Genomic DNA, 21,686 nt, shown 5'->3' with positions numbered 1-21,686 from the left:
ACGGAAGGGGAGGCAATGAGACGTCAGGATTTTTGTGCAGAAAGCGCTCACTGCGATCTTATTCTGATTTCAATGGTCTGGGTGTTCAGAGCTGCACGATATCTTCTACTTCAAGATTTTGCTTTGATGTCTTCAGTGGAAGTTTCAGAAAGTAGACCGCAGACAACAAGGTAAGTTTTCTTGTCTTCAACTAATTGGTTGGAATAGAACTCCCAGTTCTTTGAGGTGAATAGCTTGACCAATGAACGAAAGTTGTCTGAGGTGTGACAGTAATTTGAGAACCCATAGAATTGCAGACGGGTGGTCGGCTGGTTTTCGCTGCTATGAAAAAGGCTCCTGAGAAGCAATTGGTTGAAGCAATGGAAGGCCAAGAATAGGTCTAACATTGGGATCATGCAATTTAGTGACTGTTATGGTAACCAAAATAAGGGAATCTTTCTGAGGGACTACACTAGGTAAGGTAAAGGAAGGAGCAATGCCAGGACTCACCCTGGCGGGAAAAAGTGTTGGGTTGGACAATCAGGCTCGCAGGCAGGAGAAGATGGCAGTTCAGAATTGGAAGGAGGCGGGCTGGATGGGTTGGATTCATCTTCTTCGTCCGACTGGGCCTCGAAGGTCCAGTGGCGGTTGGGGTCAGGAGAATCGTGGGAGTCATTCTCCATTGCGCCGGTTGGCACGTTGCAAAATGCTTGCAATTCTTGAATTTGTTTGATTTTTATCGTAGCACACAATTAAAAAGTGAACTCGCACTAATAATACAATATGACAATTTGATCCATCGCATACTAATCTGAGCTCCATGTAAGTATTCAAAGCCTGAGTTATGCAAGGATCTTACCATTCATGAACCCACAGATGTCTGTTGCAGAACTATTGTTAGCTATAAAAAACGAAGTTTGGCATTAAGCGTAGACATGAAGTGAAAATCAGCACCAATAAGAGAAAATATCCAAGAAATGAAGCAATCTTATTCAGGAATTAAGCCGAGAGCTGATGTCACTCAAGGGTTGAGATCTGGACGATTATTTACTCAGCTAATCAAGAAGAGAAGTAAACAGTGACTGGAAGCTACCTTTTACAAAATCAAAAAACAAGGGGAGCACATTGCATGACATTGTTAACACATCTAATGTATGGGTAAATAGTTGCAGTTATGAGACATCGGTCTCTGAATGTTTTATTAGCACTCAATAGAATTATGTCTCCACCTTGGTCCCATGAAACATTTCTCCAGTATGAATTCAGGGAGAATATTTTTACCTCACTGACTTCCTTTCATTTTTGAAGATGTAACTCCCTTAGTTGAAATCTTGAAGGCTGGATGCAGTATCATTAATTTTTCATGGTCATTGGATTCAAATTATCAAAAAAATGATGCATCCTCTTCTGTTTGAACACGTCCATGAGCACCAGTCTGTCTTCAACTCATTCACTCTTCAGTAACTTTTACTTTCATCTGATGAGAATCACTTCAAATATTTAGACTGTAACAGAATCCACTCGAAATATTAGTACCCACTAGCACGTAAAGCATTGTAGAATATTAAAAAGCTGCTATGAAAGTACTGTTGTGTAGCAATAGCATTTCTACCCCAAGAGTATGGAAAACTAATTGTTCACCAAAAAAAATTAAGATGTCAAATCAAAGACTTAAAATGAAGCCATAAAAAAATAAAAAGACTCGATTCTGCCTAAAAAAAAAAAAAAAAAAGAATTAAGATGGCCTGAATGGCAAAGACCGTTAATAGCTTCCGTTCACTTTCCCAAATTCGAATATGGATGTGATGTCATGGCACACCCTGCAACAGGTGAAAAACTCTTGAAAGGCTTATTGGGCTTCCCACCGGGTGATTGCTGACATTGCTGCCGACGTTTTAGGAACTGAGTCGGCTTCCATATTCAGAGCAGATTATCAGTACTCGCTCCCTTAAGAACATGCTGAGAACTTTCACAAACAGTTAAACCCTGGCCACAATGTAATATTTAATATCCCAACATGATTTTAACTTACAACCCACTTAATTTAGAGAAAAATTAAAGCTTACCTCGGCATATTTCGTGCTTGGAGACGGAGTGAACCCGATCGCAGAGGTGGTTTACTCTGGGAAAACCTTTCCTACACAATGGATCCTATGTGATATTTCCAACCACATGTATGGAGCTCATTCTACGCAAGTTTTGGCACAGGGAAATATTTTTCTAGTTGAAATGCGACCACTTTCCTTGGCCACTGAGCAAGGATTACCTTTGCTAACCCCCTATATACTACCCATCACAGGCTGTGCTCATGGTCAACTAATTTTTGAAGCAATGTCTTTAACAAGATTAGTTACAGTTTGAGGGAGAAAAAAATAATTGAATTCATGATATATAATTGTTAACAGCTTTCAACCTGAATTCCAGCCTCAATATTTATTATGCCAACTTCATGTTGATTTGAAAGCATCCAATAAATATTTTTGTGATTTTGTGAAGTTTTTAATTTTATTTCAACAAAGCTTGTTTCTTTTTTAATTCAAAAATACTGCTTCAATTACACATGGACTCCATTGTAGAAGATGATGGAACATAATTTTGCCATTACAGAGAAATTTTTCCAGCATTATCTTAAGCTTTAAGACATGCGCTCAGAAATACCCCCTTGGCATATAGCCATTTAACTCACCAGGATGGATACATACAAAATAAGAATGGTAATAAACATGGATGGAATCATGGCTTATTGGCTCGTATAACTTGATGAATTAAACAGTGCTGGGAGAAGCTTGATTATTAAAGGAAATGAGGATACATGTACCACTTACTGGATGCTCCTAGAAACGCATTTCCCTGTCCAACGAGGAAATCGTTACCCAAATAAGACCTGCACCTCATAAACACACCATACCAAAAGTTTTCTGCTAGAAACTGATAAATACTTGAAAGGACAACCTTGAAACCAAATAGCTTCAAATGAACAAGGACATAAAATTCCTAATAAAACAAAATTTTAAAACATACTGTGTCCCTTTCACATTATTAAGTTGCCACAATAAATCGAATGGTATAATTTTAGACCATGGAAAATCAACTTGAAAAAGAAAACAATTTTATTTTAAATATAAACATTCAAGTACATAAAATACCATTCATATGAAAAATATCTCTACAGGTGATATAAATAGATATCAGATTACAGGTTTCAGTATTTAAAGTTTATGCCTGAGAGACCGAGTGGAAAGTAATTACCTCTTATGATATGTTATAATCACTGAAATCGTCCTCTCCAAAGTCAATGCTTTCTATATTTTCAACTTCTGACCTTTGAGTACCTGTACAAAAAGGAGGAAAAAATAGAGTAAAACAATTGTATGCCCATATTTTCATCAGTTGTGATAATTAGTATTTACTGTGCAGTCTCGTACAGATAAATCTTACTACCCAGGAGCCAAAAATTTTCTACCTCTCGTATCGACTCTGAATTGGTGCTGCTACTGAACCACACCACCGCTGCAAAAGAACAGCAAAAACTCTCAGCGTCAAGCTTGAGCCTCCTTCATTGCCAGTGAAAAGGTTTGACTTTTTGACGTGTGACTTTTACGATATGGTGGTCTTGGCCCCCATGCAAATTGGCACGGCATTGGGTTATTAAGGCCGTCCTTTCCTCCGCAGAAAGAATTTTTGTGTCTATCCCTTGGAAAAAGCATGACAGAAATCAAAGCCATTTTTGCATAACTATTAGGTGTGTTGTGTTAAATATTTTCAAATTCCTAATCAACCGTGGATAGCTGGGGTGCCTGAAAAATATTTTGTCTCTCGCATAAGGGACAGGGAAATGGGGAACATAGGCCGCAGGCTAATTACTTGAAGCCGTGATTTATCATGGAAGTGACTTGATGATTGGATGTGATTTTTTCCTCTTCTTTGCTTCCCCGAAAAAAGGATGATGAAATAAAATGAATTAACTGCTTTAATTTCATTTCATGGAAAATTAATTACTGTATTTATCTGAATATAGTCCCCACTTTTTTTTACAAAAATGCCCGTGGAGAAAGTAAAGGGGGGACTTTATTCCAACACATTTTTTTAAATTTTTTCCCAAAACTGAAGTCTGAAAATTAGGGGGGATTTTCTAGCTTTCGTCAGGCGATATTAACAAATTATAGACGATAATGGGCATTACTTTACATGGAAAGAAGCATTTAAATTCTGTTTGCAATTTTATTAGCCCAATAACTGTTACAAATACCCATTCGTGATGAGGGGTACAAAATAATTAGCCGATCATTACATAGATATCTAATATGTCTGTGAACTGGTAGAGAAAATGTGAAAGAGAAGAAATACATAGGGGATAAAAGATTAGCTGGTAGCAAAATTGAGAGGAGAGCTGCGTTAAACCAATCTTAGGTTAGGTTAGGTTGACGAGCGATGATGATGATATTTCTGGGAGGCAGCAAATAGGCAAATGTGCATTCAGCCACATAGAAGCCTAGAGGGCAACGAGATTCTGAAGCCTCCACTAATTAAAAGCAAAGTACTGCATGGATATTTAGGAAAAATATCTTTTGTCCTGCTCTCTCTGGTATATGGAATTGATGAATAAAGTGATCTGCCAACTAAATTTTTTCTATAATAAATTTGTGTATTCAGTCACTCAGATTACCCTTAAGCGATTGCACTGATTAATTTCGATTATATCAATGCAAGCTCTACCAATTTCCAATCCTGTGTATATGAGTATCGTGACAGGATTAATCTAACCTATTCCGCAGGTGGAGGGTCAAAGTCACTGTGGATGTTCCAGATACCGATACAGTTTTTAAAACCTTGAGAGTGATCACGATAAACTCAGCTGGAAATCCAAGAAGAATACTCTATGCCAAATCACTAATATAACACAGCACTAATTTAATAACAGCAAGTAGGAGAAATTTGTTACATTTCAGAAACTTGAAAGTTAGGATTCAGATTGAATCAATGGAAATAATATCCTTGTAATTCAATTCATTGCATGGAAGTGTAGAAGGTATTTCTCTTTTATATTTAATCCTCAGACATAACATTTACCATTCATCAAGTGAAACTGGAAAAAACATGAATAAAGGTCATTGTCGTACATTTTTTCTATTTCAACTGTGGATATTATACACTAAATATGTGTATCAGCAAATAAAAATATGAATAGCACAGAAACATGCTCAGTATTTTGTTAATTGCAGAGATTTTCTTTAGCTAAAGAGCTTCCCAAACATATTTTTAATGTCGTATTAATATAAATGTATCTAAGTATAAGATATGGAAAAAAGAATTTAGTGGACATTGAAAAAATGAAATAAGCTTCATAGAAGTGGCCACTCTAGAGAGGCATTTAGTTTTCCCACAATTCATAAATTACTACTGAGGAATCTTGTGACTTTTTGCAGCTTGGCAAACTACTACACCTCATTTTCTCTAAAGCAAATTGAGAATAGCATTGATACAGCAGCCCAGTCCTCAGGAAGTAATACGTTAGCAAGTCACTTCCTCTTTTTCCTTCCAAGGCCATTTCCTTCGCTTTACAGGAATGAACAGGATTTGTTTGACTGAAGGCCTGAGGATAGGAAAAGGGGTGGGTAGGCACTGCCTCTTCCTGGGATACCACATCTTAAAAATTACAAGTCAAAAAGTCTCAATCAATTGGCTTTCAAACTCTTTTCGACCGGCAGCGAAAAAGAGCCTTGCTCGATGATTGAAGTGTTCGTTTTTCTTTTCTCTATGGTTAAGAGGCATTGTCCGTACGGTGTCCATTTGGGACTTAGAAAATTTTCAGCTTCCATTAGGTTCGATTTTTTTTGTACCAGACTCTACATGGTAATTATAGGCAGAAAGCATACACTTATAATATAGCGCCTCACATTCTTCATTACCTACGAGAGTAGGAATAAGTAAATTAAGAAATTGGTACATGCATCCTCTGAAGTAACAAAAAAACATTAACATTGAAAGATGACAAAATGGCTTAAAACAAAAAAAGAGAGCTCAAACTAGTTTTCCCATCAATTGTTTTGGTACCAATTCTTTTCGGCACCAATTTCGGTTCTGGCCTCATACACCGAGAAATGAGCTGTTTTTACTTATATATCCCACATTTTCATGCCAATAAAATTTTTGTTTACCAATGCTGCATAGCAATGAATTTTGATATGTTTCTGCTATAAAGACAAAAAAGAAGAGCTAGATATATTATCGTATCTCTGACAGATATCTGAAAATGCATGAGAGCACAAATACAAAAGGCAACATCAACTGTGGATAGGAAATCAGGAATAACATAGCCATACATACCAGAAGTATCTGATTGTGATGAAGGCACACTGACTCTGGTGGTCTGAGGCTTTCTTGCAGCACCTTTTATCTCTTTCCCAGTTCGAATCTGCCTGCTCTCCTCAAAATATTGAACTGGGTGGTTGATTATGGACCCAGGCTCTACTTTATGGGTCATTTCAAAATACTTTGTACAAGCATGACAATATTGCTTAGCTTCAACAAATTGAAGAATAGTCTGGACATCTATAAAAGAAAACAATATCATAATTTTAAATCATCATAGGGCCACAAAATTTATCAATACACGTATAATAACTGTAATACAGTAAACTCTTGATTTTACGAAGTCAGTGGGACCGGAAAATTGGCACTTCGTAAAATCGAGTTTTGTAAATTCAAACCTTTTTCATAAGTCACGAAAAAAATGTTCGCTTTTGTTTCTTCCGCCGTTTTTTGTCTTTAGTGGTCTTATTTAAATGTTTTCGGTGGTTATTCTCGGTAAAATTCATAGAAAAGGCTTTTTGCTATCGATTTATGATGTGAAAAATCGTTAAATAATTATACCACCATAAAATTCCCATTTCTTGTTCATACTTCAACATCAACGATCGCTAAAGAAATTCCCGACCAGTTTAGAAAACGTAATCAAATAATGAATTGCAATGTTTATTATAAGAATTAACAGTAATAAATTTGTGGTTAGGAGCCAATAGCTACTATTAAGTATGCAAAAGATAGATATTTGTTTCTGACACCCACGGAATTTTAGCGGCAGCCGGCCTAACCGCCATTTATGTCGCCCTCTATCGCTCAGTGACGAGAAAAAAAGAAAAACAAGGGTCTTAGCCCGTTTCCAAAATAACCTTCTTAAGTTAATATTTCGAGTTACTTCGTATTTTCAGCAGAATGTGCTATATTTTCACTGAGATTCAATTACGATCATAAATAACGTAGGATGTGATTATCTTCTGGCGAATATTTGAAGTAAATTCTGTTGAGTTCTCCGTCCGACTACTGTGTTCCATCATCTTCGCAGACGTTGCCATAAAAGACTTAATTCTTCATCAGGACTGTATTCTTCATACCGGGTGTGAGGTGACCTGTTCATATTGTTTGTTTCTCTCCTTTTATGCCGACAGGAGCAAGGTTCCAACCGGAAAACGACAGGAGAAACATCTTACAGTATCGGAGAAATATAGATAGAAACGTTATTATCCACATTGATTGTTTTCCTACAAGAGACGTTTTATTTATTTATTTATTTATTATCAATTTCCCCTTAAACAGCACATGACGGCCTTTTACAAAGAGGGTTTCCAATATTAACAAAGTAGGTACAACACAAACATCCATGCCCTGGATAGGGATCACCTACCCAGGCGGGATTCGAACCCACGACCTTCGGTTTGGCAGGCGAGGACTTGACCCCACCGCCACCGAGGCCGGCAACATCATTATCATTTTATCATTTCTCAACGTGGTTAAGTATTGGTTCGCTAGCGTGAATTCCCAAAAAATGACACGCAAAAACCTGTACCGTCACCTCATTTAGTTTCCGTGTTCCTTTCTCCGCCGTATTGAAAGTTAGGCAAAGGAACATTGACATAGAGAAAATATTTTCTTAGTTTTAGCACTAAAAAATAGTCGCGCCATAATCGTAAATAAATATAGTGTGGAAAGAGCAAAGAAATTAATTTCAATTGAAAAGTCAGCTGAGAAGAAGAGAGACAATTATAAGCGCGGCACCATTTTCCCGATAGTGGAAGATACTTCTTCCGCCTCTCTCCGGTTAATAACTTCCCCCCGTTGCAGGTAAAGATGAACCATGCCCTTCTCCACAATCGGGGAACGTTCCCAGTGGGTGGGGTGAATAAGAGTGGGATGGGGATTGCCTGAGGGAAGAAGTGTGGTCAGTACAAGCACTGGTGAAGGGGGCAGGACAAAGAAGGGTGGGGAAATGGTCTTCAGCTCTGCCTCAGTCTACTTTTGGGGGCCGTATTTTTTTGCGACGCACATAAGCTCAGTCTCCTTAGGGAGGGAGTGAATGGGAAATGCTGGGGAAGGAGGGGTTTGGGATGCGTAAGGTGGGTGTCAGCAAGATCAGCCAAAGTCGGCAGGAGGGAAGGGACGGCTTTGGAAAGACAGAACCCCAGCATGGGAGAACGGGGAAGCGCGTGAGAAGAAAGTTCATGGTTAGACTTGGAAGTGCGTCTTCATCACGAGAAGCCTGAAATATAAATTGGCGGTAAATAGAGCCCAGTACTTAAGATATTTAAGTTGTTCATTCACAAAGGCCAATATATGCACGAAAAGATATTATGGCGCGGATTGCATGTATCAACGTCCATTTCGGGATGTTATTAATTTCTGTTCCCATTTATAAAAGTAGCAAATAGATTTGAAAGAATGATAATCATGAATAAAAATATCTAAATCGATATCCAAACGCACATGAGCAAAATAGATGAATGTGTACATACCGATCCATCGCAAGTAATACCGCTCAAGCTTCTTCCGGTATAGGACTTTAAAATCCTGGATAATGCCTTGGTCCAAGGGCTGGGACTTGCTAGTCGAGTTCGGGGGTAAAAAGAGGACTCGAAAATTAGCCAATTTTAGATCTTCCACGTGTTTATGAACGGTGGCATTATCCATTATTAAAACAATTTTGCTGTTCTCTCCAGCAATTTTTCTGTGTAGACGTATAACCGTTTGCTGGAAAATTTCTCGGGTCATCCAGCTGTTTTTATTTGCATGGTAAAAAACGGGGAGGGCTTCCAATTTTACATGTTTTAAGCACCGTGGCCTTTCAAATTTCCCAATGACAACGGGCTTATTTTGTTTGGTTGACGCACGTTTTATTTGGTTTGGTTAACCCGTTTGGTTGACGCACAGCCCCACAGTAACACGCACTTTACTCTTTTTCCCCCCATTGCACCTTTGCCCTTTGAAACCCAGGGTTGCGTCAGGTAATGCATTAAAAAATAACCCAGTTTCAGGGGCCAGCGAGGGTGAGCTCGTCGAGGAAAGGGTCCCGGATTAGGGACCCTTCGAAGTGCTTCGGCGAAAAGTAGTCAAGTAGTCTTCGAAGTACGTTCACAGCAGTGCAAAGGGTTAATTAGGGGTGTACGAAATACTCCGCACGACCTTCCTGACATGTTAAACTACGAATTATTGTCGATGCTATGTTTACGAACAGGCACGTAAATAGGGGCATAATGTCAGCCGCGATATTTTAACTGAACTCCTACTCCCCCTAAATTCCCACAGTGAGGTTTTTGGCGACCCATTTCTCTCCAAAGTTGCATTATCATTTACGATTTCGCACTTTTGATGGACCACAGTTGGAAGCGCTGATTTTTTAGCTACTTACGCCGGTGTAATTAGTTTTGTTGACAAATTTTTTGCCGTAGTTCGTATAAACGAATGCCATTTGCTCCTAGGGACCGAGCCGAGGTTCGTAAATTCAAAAAAATTCGTATAATCGAAACTTCGTATAATCGAATAGCGCCATGTATTTAGCATAGGCTTTTCACCGGGACCGCAATATCACTTCGTATAATCGAAAACTTCGTAAAATCCTGCTTCGTAAAATCAAGAGTTTACTGTATCTACCTTTGACTAACGGGCAAATTCATAATTATCTCATTCTCAATAGCTTATCAAAGAACATGAGTTCCTCACCATTAACCTGACACAAATTATTCATGAATTGTAGCAAAAAATTCTGAATTAAAACCCGCAGCTTTTGTGGTGGTGCAGGCTTACAAGCCTACATTAGATTATCAAGATGAAGAAGTAGATGATGTCTACAAAGGTATCACAGAAGCAATCAAAAAGGTAAGAGGAATAGAAAATCTTACTATTCTAGGTGATTGGATTACTGTCATCAGCAAAGATCAAGACAGAAGCATAAGTGGAAAATGTGGATTATGAAGCCAAAATGAAAGAGGAGAAAGGCTACTTGAATTCTATACTGAACACAAGTGACACATTATTCAAAAATCCCATGCAAAGAGTATATACGAGAAAAATGCCAAGAGATTTTAGAAGATTTCAAATCAACTACTTTCTAGCAAAGATTCAGGAACCAGGTGAATAATTGCAAAAGTTGTGGCTTGCCAGAGACTATAACTTAACAATGATGAAATGGCAACTAAAATAAAAAAAACAAAAACTGAGGAAAGCAAGGACAAAAATTTTGCTGATTGAAAAATTTAAGGATGCTCAGCATCAGCTGAAGAAGGATACAGGCATCCCCCGAGTTACGTCAGAGATGCGTTCCGGCAGATTATGCGTAAGTCGAAATTTACGTAAGTCGAACCTTTGCGTTGGCGCTTCAGCGATTGCTGTATAACAAGTTGTATCGTACAGGAATGAGCGCAACCACATACGCCACCACATCCATCGCTAGAACTGCAAATTTTCACGTTGATTGCTGACTTGGGATTTATAAGCGATTTTTCTACAGAAATTAATGAAATTTTCTTCGAGGAATGACAAAAATGGGTCACTTTATTATTTTTAGCACGTAAAAAACTCTATAACTATTTGATATTTTTTCTACCATAGGTTGTACGAGCGAATATCTACTTCTTCGCGCTCGCATTTGAAAATTAACGTAATCATTTGAAATACGGTTATCGCTTACGTAAGTACGGATTTACGTAAGTCGAGACATACGTAACTCGGGGGATGCCTGTAGAAGAAATGTCATTAAGGATGACTAAGAGATAATAAGGAGCAACTATAAGGAAAAGGGCATAAGATGAAATACCCTTGGGGGTGAAAAAGAAAAACTAAAGATTGAAAACGATGGCTGAGCGAAGAGACGTAAAGAATATCAGGAAGAATTGTAGAATGGTAACAGTATAAGAGCGATAGCTATCAAAAATGAAAGGAAAGTGGAGTAAGTGGACATGGGAGTGTCAATTCTAAGCTCAGAATTTGATGCAGCAGTAACAGATCTGTGGATGAATAAAGCATCTGGATTTCTCGATACTCCAGCAGATCTAATTAAAAATGCAGGAGAAAAGACATTGAACCAGGCGTACAAAATTATAAGTGAATTGTACTCAACAGGTAAGATACCAAAGGACTTGGAGAGGAACACTATAATTCCAATTCCCAAAAGAAAATGAGCACAGAACTGTGAACATTTGAAGACCATAAGCCTGACGACACATGCATCGAAGATACTGACAAGGATCATCTACAGAAAAATACAACGAAGAGCAAACAAGTACTTGGATGAGGACCAATTAGAATTCAAAAAAAGCAATCAACAAGGGAGGCTATATTGGCCCTTAGGCTACTCATAGGAAAGAGAATGTGAAAGAAAGAGCCCACAGTAAACTCTTTCCCGATTAACGGCCACCCTTTGAGAGAAAAGGTATAGAGAATCAATGACTTCACTTACATTCCGGGGTGTGGGAATCATGAGATGTGAGGAGGGCCTTGATTTTGTTGGATGCCTCAAACTTGAAGGGGCAGCTTCCCTCCCCCAAAGTCTCCGTGATTAATTTGGAGCAACTATATGGAGAGTACTGCTTGCAGGCGCCCACCTTTCCATACGAATGGTTGATGATATACGAATACTCCTTTTCAAACTGGAAAAATATTAATCATTACACTTTTAAAAAATTAACGTAGAATATAACTACATATAACTAATTTAACTAAATATAAAGTGCTAATCGTAATATGTGACTTCGTACGCAGTCTTGTGCACAGATGCAAAGTTGACGCCATAGGTGAAATTTGCCATGGAAAAATTATTTGGTTTAGTTGGAATTTGAACACGAATCCTTGGTTTGGTGGTACTACTGGTAGCATACCTGAACAGAAATTAGACGGTCCAGTTTCGAATCCTGACAAAGGCAAATTTCTCCCTTACAGTAAATACCCAAATTTACTAATATAACAGTCAAATCAACACAAAACTTCAATTGTATCCCAGCTTTGCCGCCCTACACACTATAGGTGCATTATAGTAGTTTTCATATGACATCAACAAGTTGCATTTATGTTTGGGTCACAGTGGGCTTGGGTATCCATGATGCGTTTTTGTTTTGTTCTGTAGTTATTTTGCTTCATGTCCTGAATTCAATGATATGATGTGTGCATGCGTGCATTAATAACCAAGCTGAATACAGTGTATCTATATAAGAAAAGTATTCTTTTCCACTGCGGAATTGCTCAGGACAACATAAATGTACATATTACATTTTCATCAGCAGCATTTTCTAATTGAAAGAGAAATTCTTGGGCAATTTCAAAGAAAAATAACATGCACTTTTATTGCAAATGGATGACTACACAACTGAGAGGCTACAGTAAGATGACATTAATAAAAAGCTTAGAAAATCTTTTTCAATCACTCACTGAGGATTTTGGCTTGGGAGAGTCTGAGCTTGGATTCAAACGCTGGTATAATTATATCAGTGGCCCACCATGCTCAACCCACAGGCCCACCAAATCCTCGGGCTGAAATGCCCACGTGGCTCAGTCTTTGGTGAGCTCTATCCTCACCTATACAAACCAACTGTCAGGCTGAAGCGCAGACTGACTGCTAACACATAGGGAAAGAAATACCTTGAGTACGAAAGTCAACTTCTGCTTAACTCGAGATGACAATATCTATGCGTGTGGATCAGTAACTCACCTTCTTGGCATCATGCTGCATAAATTCATCACGGAAGAATTCCATGGCATGCTCGTAGGAGAGGCCAAGCCCTTTCAGGTAGAGTATGTATCGGAGGCGCCCCGAGTGGTGCAGGTGGTGGGTAGCTCTCAACTGCTGGTGCAGTTGCTGCATGCAAGGTGGGAAGGACTCGAGACAAAACTGCAAACAGCCAAAGAGAGAAAGCACATGACTCACCACACGTTCAGGAAGAACCACTTTCAACCCTTCCTAAGCATTTTACACTGTGGTATCTTCAGTGACCACACTCACCATTAAAAACTTGTTTTATTTCTAATTTGTTCATTTGTTTGCAACTACAATTCTTTCTTCAACCAAAAATAAACCTGTTTTTCACAAGGACTAACATATACTTGATACAAATAAATTTTGAATTGAATACGAAATACAGTTGACTCATAATTTAACATTTTTTCTGTGGGGGACAAAAATTTTGAAGACTTAATTCAGAAAAACACTTAATGAGGACCTGCCACTTTTTTTTAGGGGCTTTAGAGTATTTACTGGTCACAACTCACACCTAAGCAATGATCAGACAGCAAAATTCATACATGGGTGTAATTCAAGTGATCACTTCCTTCGACTTATCCAGTGACTGCCGCAGTTATTTTGAAGGTCTATTTTAATATGCCCCACACACTCACTTTCCTATTTCTAAATGAAAGAGTTGAAATACACTTCCTCACCTGGTCTAATTCTTGAGGCAGAATCGAATTCTCCTTGGCAGGGGTGTTTGAGTAATCACGTCCCGTATATGCTACATGCAGGCCAGACATGAGAGCTCCAAGACGAGGGTCACTATCCAATGAAGCCCGGATTCGAACCAATGCCTGTTGCATAGAGGGAGGCATAGGATAAAGAAACATCTCGGCATGTAAAACACTGGTGGCAGAAAATGGTCACTCAATGGTACATTTTTAATTGAAGCCATTAAAAATTCATCAGCAGAAGAAAACTCTGCTGTTCCGTTGTGCTATCCTGTTAAAAATAGATTTCAGCTCTGGAATTGGACAATATTGAACATGGTTTAATGATAATAGTTGGGAACCATTAGGGAACTAATATGAAAGCATGGAAATGACAAGAACAATAATAACAGTTTTTTTCTCTTTACCTAAAGATGTGACCTGACTAATTTTGGGTCTTATTTTTTATTGGATGGTGGTGTGAAATTTTTGATGCATTAGTCTCTCTAGTAATAAACAACATAACAATCACTAAGTACATGCATGTTATCATTTCACAACAAAAGATGTAACTACAACAATTGAAACTTCAATTCAAACTTATTTCTTCAACTGCCAAAAAAGAGCCCTCATTTTCAAAAATCTTTGGGGAGAAAACTAGTATTGATAAAGAAATGCAACAAAATTTGACTTCAGTTACTAATGTGATGTAAAATAAAACACGCTTTCTGCCAATATATGTGCTTTCAATTTCCTTTCGTGCAATGAATATCACTAAGGTAAAATATTTAAAACTCAAATTGCTTTCAATTTTGAAATAGATAGGACTTTTTTTAGGTAGTGGTGCAAGTAGCAAGTTATGTAGCCATGTTGACATTCAAACAACAGTTGATTCTTTCTTCCAACCTATTACAAAGAATATTTTCATCACATAATATGCTACTTAAATACTCATCTCCTGCCTTTAAATGATGTTTTATCTCAAGATTAAGGTCTCATAGAAAATAAAATTCATGATAAAGGCAAAACAAAATGTTTTCATATAATTCCAAAATACTCTGTCCTTATCAAATCTTTTGTCCACTGCTGCAAATTAAGTTTACCACTGATAAAGCTAGTCCAGGGCAACAAAGGGGACACAATATTGTGGCTATACTGTAGTATGATGATGAATGCTACAGAAAAAGAACCTGTGACAGAGGGGTATATGCCCTCCCCTGGCACCGGATTCATTTCTTCATTCACTAGAAAGAAAAATAGAAAAATGTTTCCTTCCGTTGCAAGAATGACCTCCACAAATTTAACTCCTCTCGGCTTAGTGTCACCATTTTTTTCTTTCTTTGGCTAATAATAAGAAATGAACTTAATTATAAAGGTAAATAGCCACAACTCACCTTGAGACCTCTTGCAAGTATGCCCCGATACATATGAAGCACAACATAAAGAAGTTCACCAGATGGAACGTATGCCACACCATTTTGTAAGTAAACTCTACGATTTCGAACTAGATCAGGAACTGTATTGAACTGAAACTTGTAGTATTCTGACACTTCTACAGCAGCTGACGTCATATGTGGAGTACAATTCATCAAGTGAGTAAAGATTTGTTCCTTCTCACTTGGAGAGACCTGAAAGAATAAATACAGACTTAAGTTCTAAGGTAAAACAAGGTGGTATCACGTAATTTCACCAGGTAATATAATGATTTTGTACTATTCCATAAATATTTTAACTATGCCAGCCTGGGTTTCAACCGCTCCACTAACAGGGTCATTGAAAAAAAAAAAACAATTGTTGCGGAATTTTAAGTTTTTATTTAACTCAGTGAGATATGCAGAAAATTTAAAAACCTACATATGACATAGGAAATGTAGGTAAGTTAAGGTAACAGAAGGCTACTCTTTCAAAAGCTATGACAGTGTGTCCACTGTCTTTTAATTAAAGAATTCCCCAATGATGTTTCCACAAGAATTTGGATTGATTTCTTATTAACACATGCCAGTGAACCCAATATCTTCCTGCGACCAAGGCAAGGAAGTGTTTTGATAGTCACAATAATGAAATTAAGCATATATAATATAATCCATTATTTAATTTTTTGAAAAATTTCCCAGAAGGGGGGGCCGCACTGATTCCCGGTGTGTCAAGCTGGGTCTATCCTCGGTAGAAATTGCAGAGACTCAGATCTAACTTTCAGTACACAAACAGTTCTGCTCATAAGTTTCCAAATATGAGCTGGAAGTATTAGATGAAAAAAGCTTGAGGTAATAGAAGGCTTTGCCCACTTGGGAAGCAAAATAACAAGAGATGGTAGAAGCCAGAAAAAAATTATGGCGAGATTACGGCTGGCCAAAATTGCATTCTACCTAAGAAAGAACTTACATCTGTTAGGAAATAAGGAAATGAATGATGAAAGCATTTGTTGGAAGTGTGGAGAGGAGGCTGGAAGCCAGAGAGAGGTGGCTCTGCAGAAGGATGGTGAAGCTCAGAGGAAGAAAAGAGTGTCACAAATGAACAGGTACTGAGATGAGTTCAGGAATCAGATCCTTGAGAGGGCATATCCAAATGAGAGGAGACTAACTCATAGGGCACATTCTAAGGTGTGACAACAATATGTAATAATAGCACGATAGCCGAAGGAGCTATTCAGGGAAAGAATCAATGGTGATGACCGAAAATGTCAATTAAGCAGCAGATTTTGAATGCTATGGGTTGCATTACATAAACAGAAATAAAGAGAAAGGCAGATGAAAGAGAGGAATGGAGTACTACTGCAAACCAACCTCAGGGTTGAATAATGAAGAAGGCTAAATGAAGAGACCAACATACAAACTACTCTCCCAGTCACAGCCGCACACGCAAAGAAAGAGTTCCACATAGCTCCATGAGAATGAGCATTCAATAAATGAAACCTTGATTTTGTTGATTTACTTAGTACAGAATTGGTCCCAAGTACTGATTTGACTTCTGTTTAAGAAGTAAGATTTTTCGGTTTCCCCATGCATTGCAGTAATAAACTCTTCCTGGACTACATACCGAGAGAGAGGTCAGGAAGAATTTATCACTGCAAAATAAATACAGTAATTCACCAACTGCTCACGGCAAGATAGGAAGCTGCGCCATGGGGAAATTGAAAAGAGCATGGCAACAATGTCAACTGAAGCAAAGAAATTTGTGTTAAACTTTCTTCTTTCATTTCATGAGACACGAAAAACATTGAGTTCCCACCCCTTACTTAATGGACAAGCCTTAATATTCTAGTGAGTGTGACGTGCCCAATTTGACAAAATCTCAAATTTTTGATGTGCATTCATGTAGCTTTTCAAGGTCCTGCAGACTAAAATTGAGAAAAATTTGTAGAAAAATAAATATATTCACCATATAATGATCTATAGAAATTTTTTCTAGGGTTAATACTTATTTGCTTCTCCAACTCATTGAAGACCAACAAAAAAGAAACTTACCACTGAAAAAGATAACTTGTTCTGTTCTACAAAACTCTGAACACCTTCTTGGCTAAGATGACCGAACCGTAATCGAAACAGTTCAAGCTCTCTTGCCATGAACCACATTTGATGCTGCTCTGAGTTGCAATAGGACAAGCGCAGGATGTAGTGTGAGGTGTGGTCATCCCGTCGGGCATCCTCGTCCACAGGTGATGAACCCAATGCTCCCGACGATGAAAACTAGAGCAAAATTAAATGCACAACTAATTACTGTTATCAGTATGAATTGATAATTGTGGACTGTATAAAGGAAAACATTGAGATTCAGAACTCAGCATGGCCACTCGCTCAACCATCAAAGAGAAATTCCAATCTGGATTTTTCACACCTTTAAAAGAGTAGTCTATATTATACATATATGAAAAGCAATAATGAACCAAATATTCACTTTAGAGGTGACACAAAGGATATTTAACGCAGTTGAGTATATTACCTTAAAATAAGTACAATCGCCACAAAACATGTTTTTTTTAAGTTCAGGAGCAAACCTTGAATGAATATTAGGAATGCGATGTTCAAATATCAAAGTAGATCTGCTTGTCTTGTATATGAACAACCCCAGAGCGTGTTCACCCAAAAAAATCTTTCCACAATCCTTAATAAAATATGAACATTATTCCTGATGGCTCAATTCTTGGGATTATTTTTCTCTCAAAATGATCAAAGAGCATCTGATGCCTCATTTAAAACTGTACTTGAATTACTTTCACTCAAAAAAATAATATTTAACCTGTATCACAACACCACCATTTCCAACATGGCTGAAGCATCTCTTGTTTTTTGTCAATGGAGTTGTTAAAAAAAATAACCAAGTACCACAAATAATCTGGCTTCATCAATATTACTTGGCTTTGTACTTGAATCAAAAATTGACTAGCAGGCACATGCACTATACGAATTCATACAGGAACCTTACAAATTGAAAACAATCCTGACTTAACGGGTCTTATAATCTGACTACATTCTAGTGAAAAAAATAAAAGATTCAGAAACCAGGTGAAGGATTACAAAAGCCACCGGGGGTCAAATATCGGCAGTGACCATATGCGAAAGAGGAGAAAGGCTACTTGAATTCTACACTGAACACAAGCAACACATTATTAAAAAATTCCATGCAAAGAGTATATACGAGGAAAATGCCAGAAGATCTTAGAAGATTTCAAATCAACTACTTCCTAGCAAAACAAAGGTTAAGGAACCAGGTGAATTACTAAAGAAGCTACTCTGTGGCAAATATTGACAGGGATTATAAGTAAATAATGATGAAATGCCACCTAACATTAATAAAAATTGAATGAAGCCTTGAAAAACTTATGGCAGGTTAAAAATTAAAAGAGGTTCAGCATCAACTGGCTTTTAAAGAAGCTGAAAAAATAGGGGAGGATATGACTGATAAATCAGAGAAAGAGAGTTGGAAAACCATTTGAAGTGGTCTGCAGGCAGCAGCTGAAGAATTTCTTGGTAAAAGAAAGTCGTTATGAAAAAATCATAGACATTGCAGGAAGTACATATTAAATCTCATTGAAGAAAGAAGAAAATACAAGGCTGTGAAAACAGTGGAAGAGCAGAATTGTTACAAGGGAATAATAAACGAGATATTTTGTAAAGCTAGGAAGGCTAAAGAAGCGTGGATGAAAAAATATCTGTGAAGACGTATTAAACAATCTTGTGCATGGAAAAGTAGAGGCCGCCAATAGGATAGAGAGGAACCACTTTAAGGAAATGGGTGTAAGATGTATTACCCTTAAGGACAAAAATGGAGAACTAATGAATGATAATGAAGACAGAGAAGAAACTGAAGAAATACCTGGAAGATTTGTACAAAGGCAGCAGCCTAAGAATGAATGCTAAAGAAAACAAGAGGGAAGTGGATGAAGATGACATGGTAGCCCCAAGATTTTAAGATCAGAATTTGATGCAACTGTAAGAGACCTACGGATAAATAAAGCACCTGGAATTGATGCACAGCTAATTATAAACACAGGAGAAAATACATTGAACCAGCCGCACAAAATCATTAGGGAAATGTATTCAACAGGTGAGATACCAAAGGACTTCGAGAGGAACATTATAATCTCAATTTTCAAGAGGAAAAGAGTGGAGAACTGTGAAGATTTTAGGACCATAAGCCTGACAACATATGCATCGAAAATACTGACAAACATCATCTAGGTAGAAGAATATAACAAAGAGTAGAAGAGTATTTGGATGAGGCCAAATTTGGATTCAGAAAAAACGAAGGTACAAGGGAAGGAATATTGGCCCTTAAGCCCATAAGATACTTTACAATTCATTGGCCAATACATCAGCGTGCAATATTGTTTAAAATATTGGGCGTTACATACCGTATAAAACGTATCAATATTTATACCAATATTGGTCATAATAGTGTTCTAATTGGGATCGGGCTGGTGTGGTGGCTAGAGTGTTGGCTTCCCACCCCGTGGGCCCATGTTCAAATCCCAATGGTGGCAGAGTATTTTTCGGAGACTGCCTGATCCCTGCTTGAGTGTTATGTGGAGGACATTTCAAGCGCAACACTCTGTCCGTCAGATGGGATGAAAAGCCGTCCCCTTGGTGCCTTTCGTCATCAGCAGGCATATGCTGGGGCCGGGTTTCTCTCCACCCTCCCTTACCTACCCTTCCCTCACGTTGCAAATGACCAACTCTCACTCGTCTCCTCCAAATATCATACCTTACCAATAGTGTTCTAATGCCCCACTAGAGAATGTCATTGCATTTCAATGACTTAACTTTGTGTAAGCATTCGTGTGATTTGCATGCTCAAAAGTAATTTTTCAATCACTTTGTTTCAGTTTCAATTTGTCAATCAATTTGTTTGGCCACTAGGAGTCAACAAAACTGACTTATTATTAGAGATTGGCTGCAAGAAAATAGAAACTATTCTAAATACCAAATTGGTCAAGAAATTGTGTCCATTATTGTGAAAAGGATATTGGAGTAGAAATTGGTGTGTGTCAATTGGGCCACAATCTAAGATCCAATGGATGGGCCAATAATTTTGGAAGTGCCATATGGGCTTCAGGCTGCTAATAAAGAAGAGTATGGAAAAGAACAAGCCAGTATTCATCGCGTTTATGGACTTAGAGAAGGCATTTGACAATGCATATTAGAACACAATCCTGAAATAAATTGGGAGTTTTTCACCATGGCAGGAGAATTATACTAAGTGTATACAAAAACCATATAGCCATGATGAAATCAGGGCCCACCTGGGAAGAAGCAAGAATTAGGAAAGGAGTGAGACAAGGCTGTGCTTTGTCACCCATAATTTTCCATGTTTACATCAAGAAAATTATTAATGAAAAGGCCTCAGTTATCAGCAGAATATCCCAAACATAGAGAGCATTCCACCAGAAAAGACAGCTGATTTCAGTGGGAAACTTAAATATGGAAGTAAAGAACAATTTACAAGAACTCGCTTTTGGAGTCCATATATGCTTCTATACGGAAGTGAGGCATGACAATAACAGCAGCCGAGAAAGTGGGGAAAGAGGCCTTCAAAATGAGGTGCAACAGAAGAATGATGAGGATCAAATGGATCGACTTAGTTAGTAATGAGGTGTAATGAAGCTTAGGAGAGTCATGTAAACATTATTAAGAAGATGAAACAGCATTATAGGCCACATTTTGAGACATGATGACCCAATGAAAACAATCCTCAAGGAAGAAGTGGATGGAAAGAACGGAAAAGGAAGGCCTTGAACAAAACATGGAACAGGTAAAGAGGGATGTGAAAGAGAAGAAATATTTTGGTGTGAAAGGATTAGCTGATACAAATATTGAGTGACAAGTTCAACGCAATTTGGGTCAGTCTACAAATATTAATGAATGAAATTCCATCAATGTTTCAACTCCACTTCAAGGCGGTTACACAATAAATAAAACAAATGTATACGTACAGATATGTATAGATGATACAACAATGAAGATGTGGTCTTACCAAAGTGGCATACTTCTTTAATCCTTGCTTTCTCAGTTCATTCAAAATAGCAGCGGTCCACTCTTTAGAATACTTAGAGCGGCCTCGTAGAGTCACTTCTTCAATAATTCTTAAGACTGGGGAAGAGAAAAGATAATATTAATGGACAAGTACGGAGAAGCAACGAATATGATTACATATCAATGCATACTTACTTTTCAGACGCTCAAAAGCTAATCTCCGAAGTTCGATTAAAGTTATATCAAAATCAGGAGGCAAGCCATAAAATTGTAAGTCATGAGGATAATTGGCGTTGACAACGCCAGTGACTTTAACCTTGGTATTACGCTTAATATCCATTGAATGGATCAATATCAAATAGATATATGTCAACAAAAAGTAACAAAGCCTATAATTCCACACACATGTATTGCGCACACAAACAACAAATTAAAATCGTCGTAGCACAAACGTCAGTTTTGCCGCGCTAAAACGCGCTTTATCAACGCTCTGTTGTTCTTACAACGAAATAAAAGAATCTCATTTACCGCATTCTGAAA

At 37.8% G+C, this 21,686-nt stretch overlaps 1 protein-coding gene across 1 annotated transcript; it reads right to left on the bottom strand.

Annotated features, from left to right (window-relative positions):
• Nucleotides 1-3,073: 3,073 nt before the first annotated feature.
• LOC124156123 (DNA primase large subunit-like) lies at nt 3,074-21,588 on the bottom strand. Its single transcript, XM_046530460.1, has 9 exons — nt 21,342-21,588; nt 21,148-21,263; nt 17,142-17,363; nt 15,072-15,305; nt 13,678-13,821; nt 12,953-13,132; nt 11,708-11,897; nt 6,307-6,531; nt 3,074-3,311 (listed from the first exon to the last, which is right to left on the bottom strand). Exons 1-9 carry the CDS (start codon nt 21,484-21,486, stop codon nt 3,232-3,234), a joined length of 1,536 nt encoding a protein of 511 aa, XP_046386416.1. The 5' UTR covers nt 21,487-21,588; the 3' UTR covers nt 3,074-3,231.
• Between the last annotated feature and the right edge of the window lie 98 nt (nt 21,589-21,686).

This window comes from Ischnura elegans, chromosome 1 (assembly GCF_921293095.1).
Source record: "Ischnura elegans chromosome 1, ioIscEleg1.1, whole genome shotgun sequence".
Taxonomy (NCBI): Eukaryota; Metazoa; Arthropoda; class Insecta; order Odonata; family Coenagrionidae; genus Ischnura; species Ischnura elegans.
Note: the sequence above shows the minus strand (reverse complement) of the source record. Positions and strands in the feature narration are given on the sequence as shown.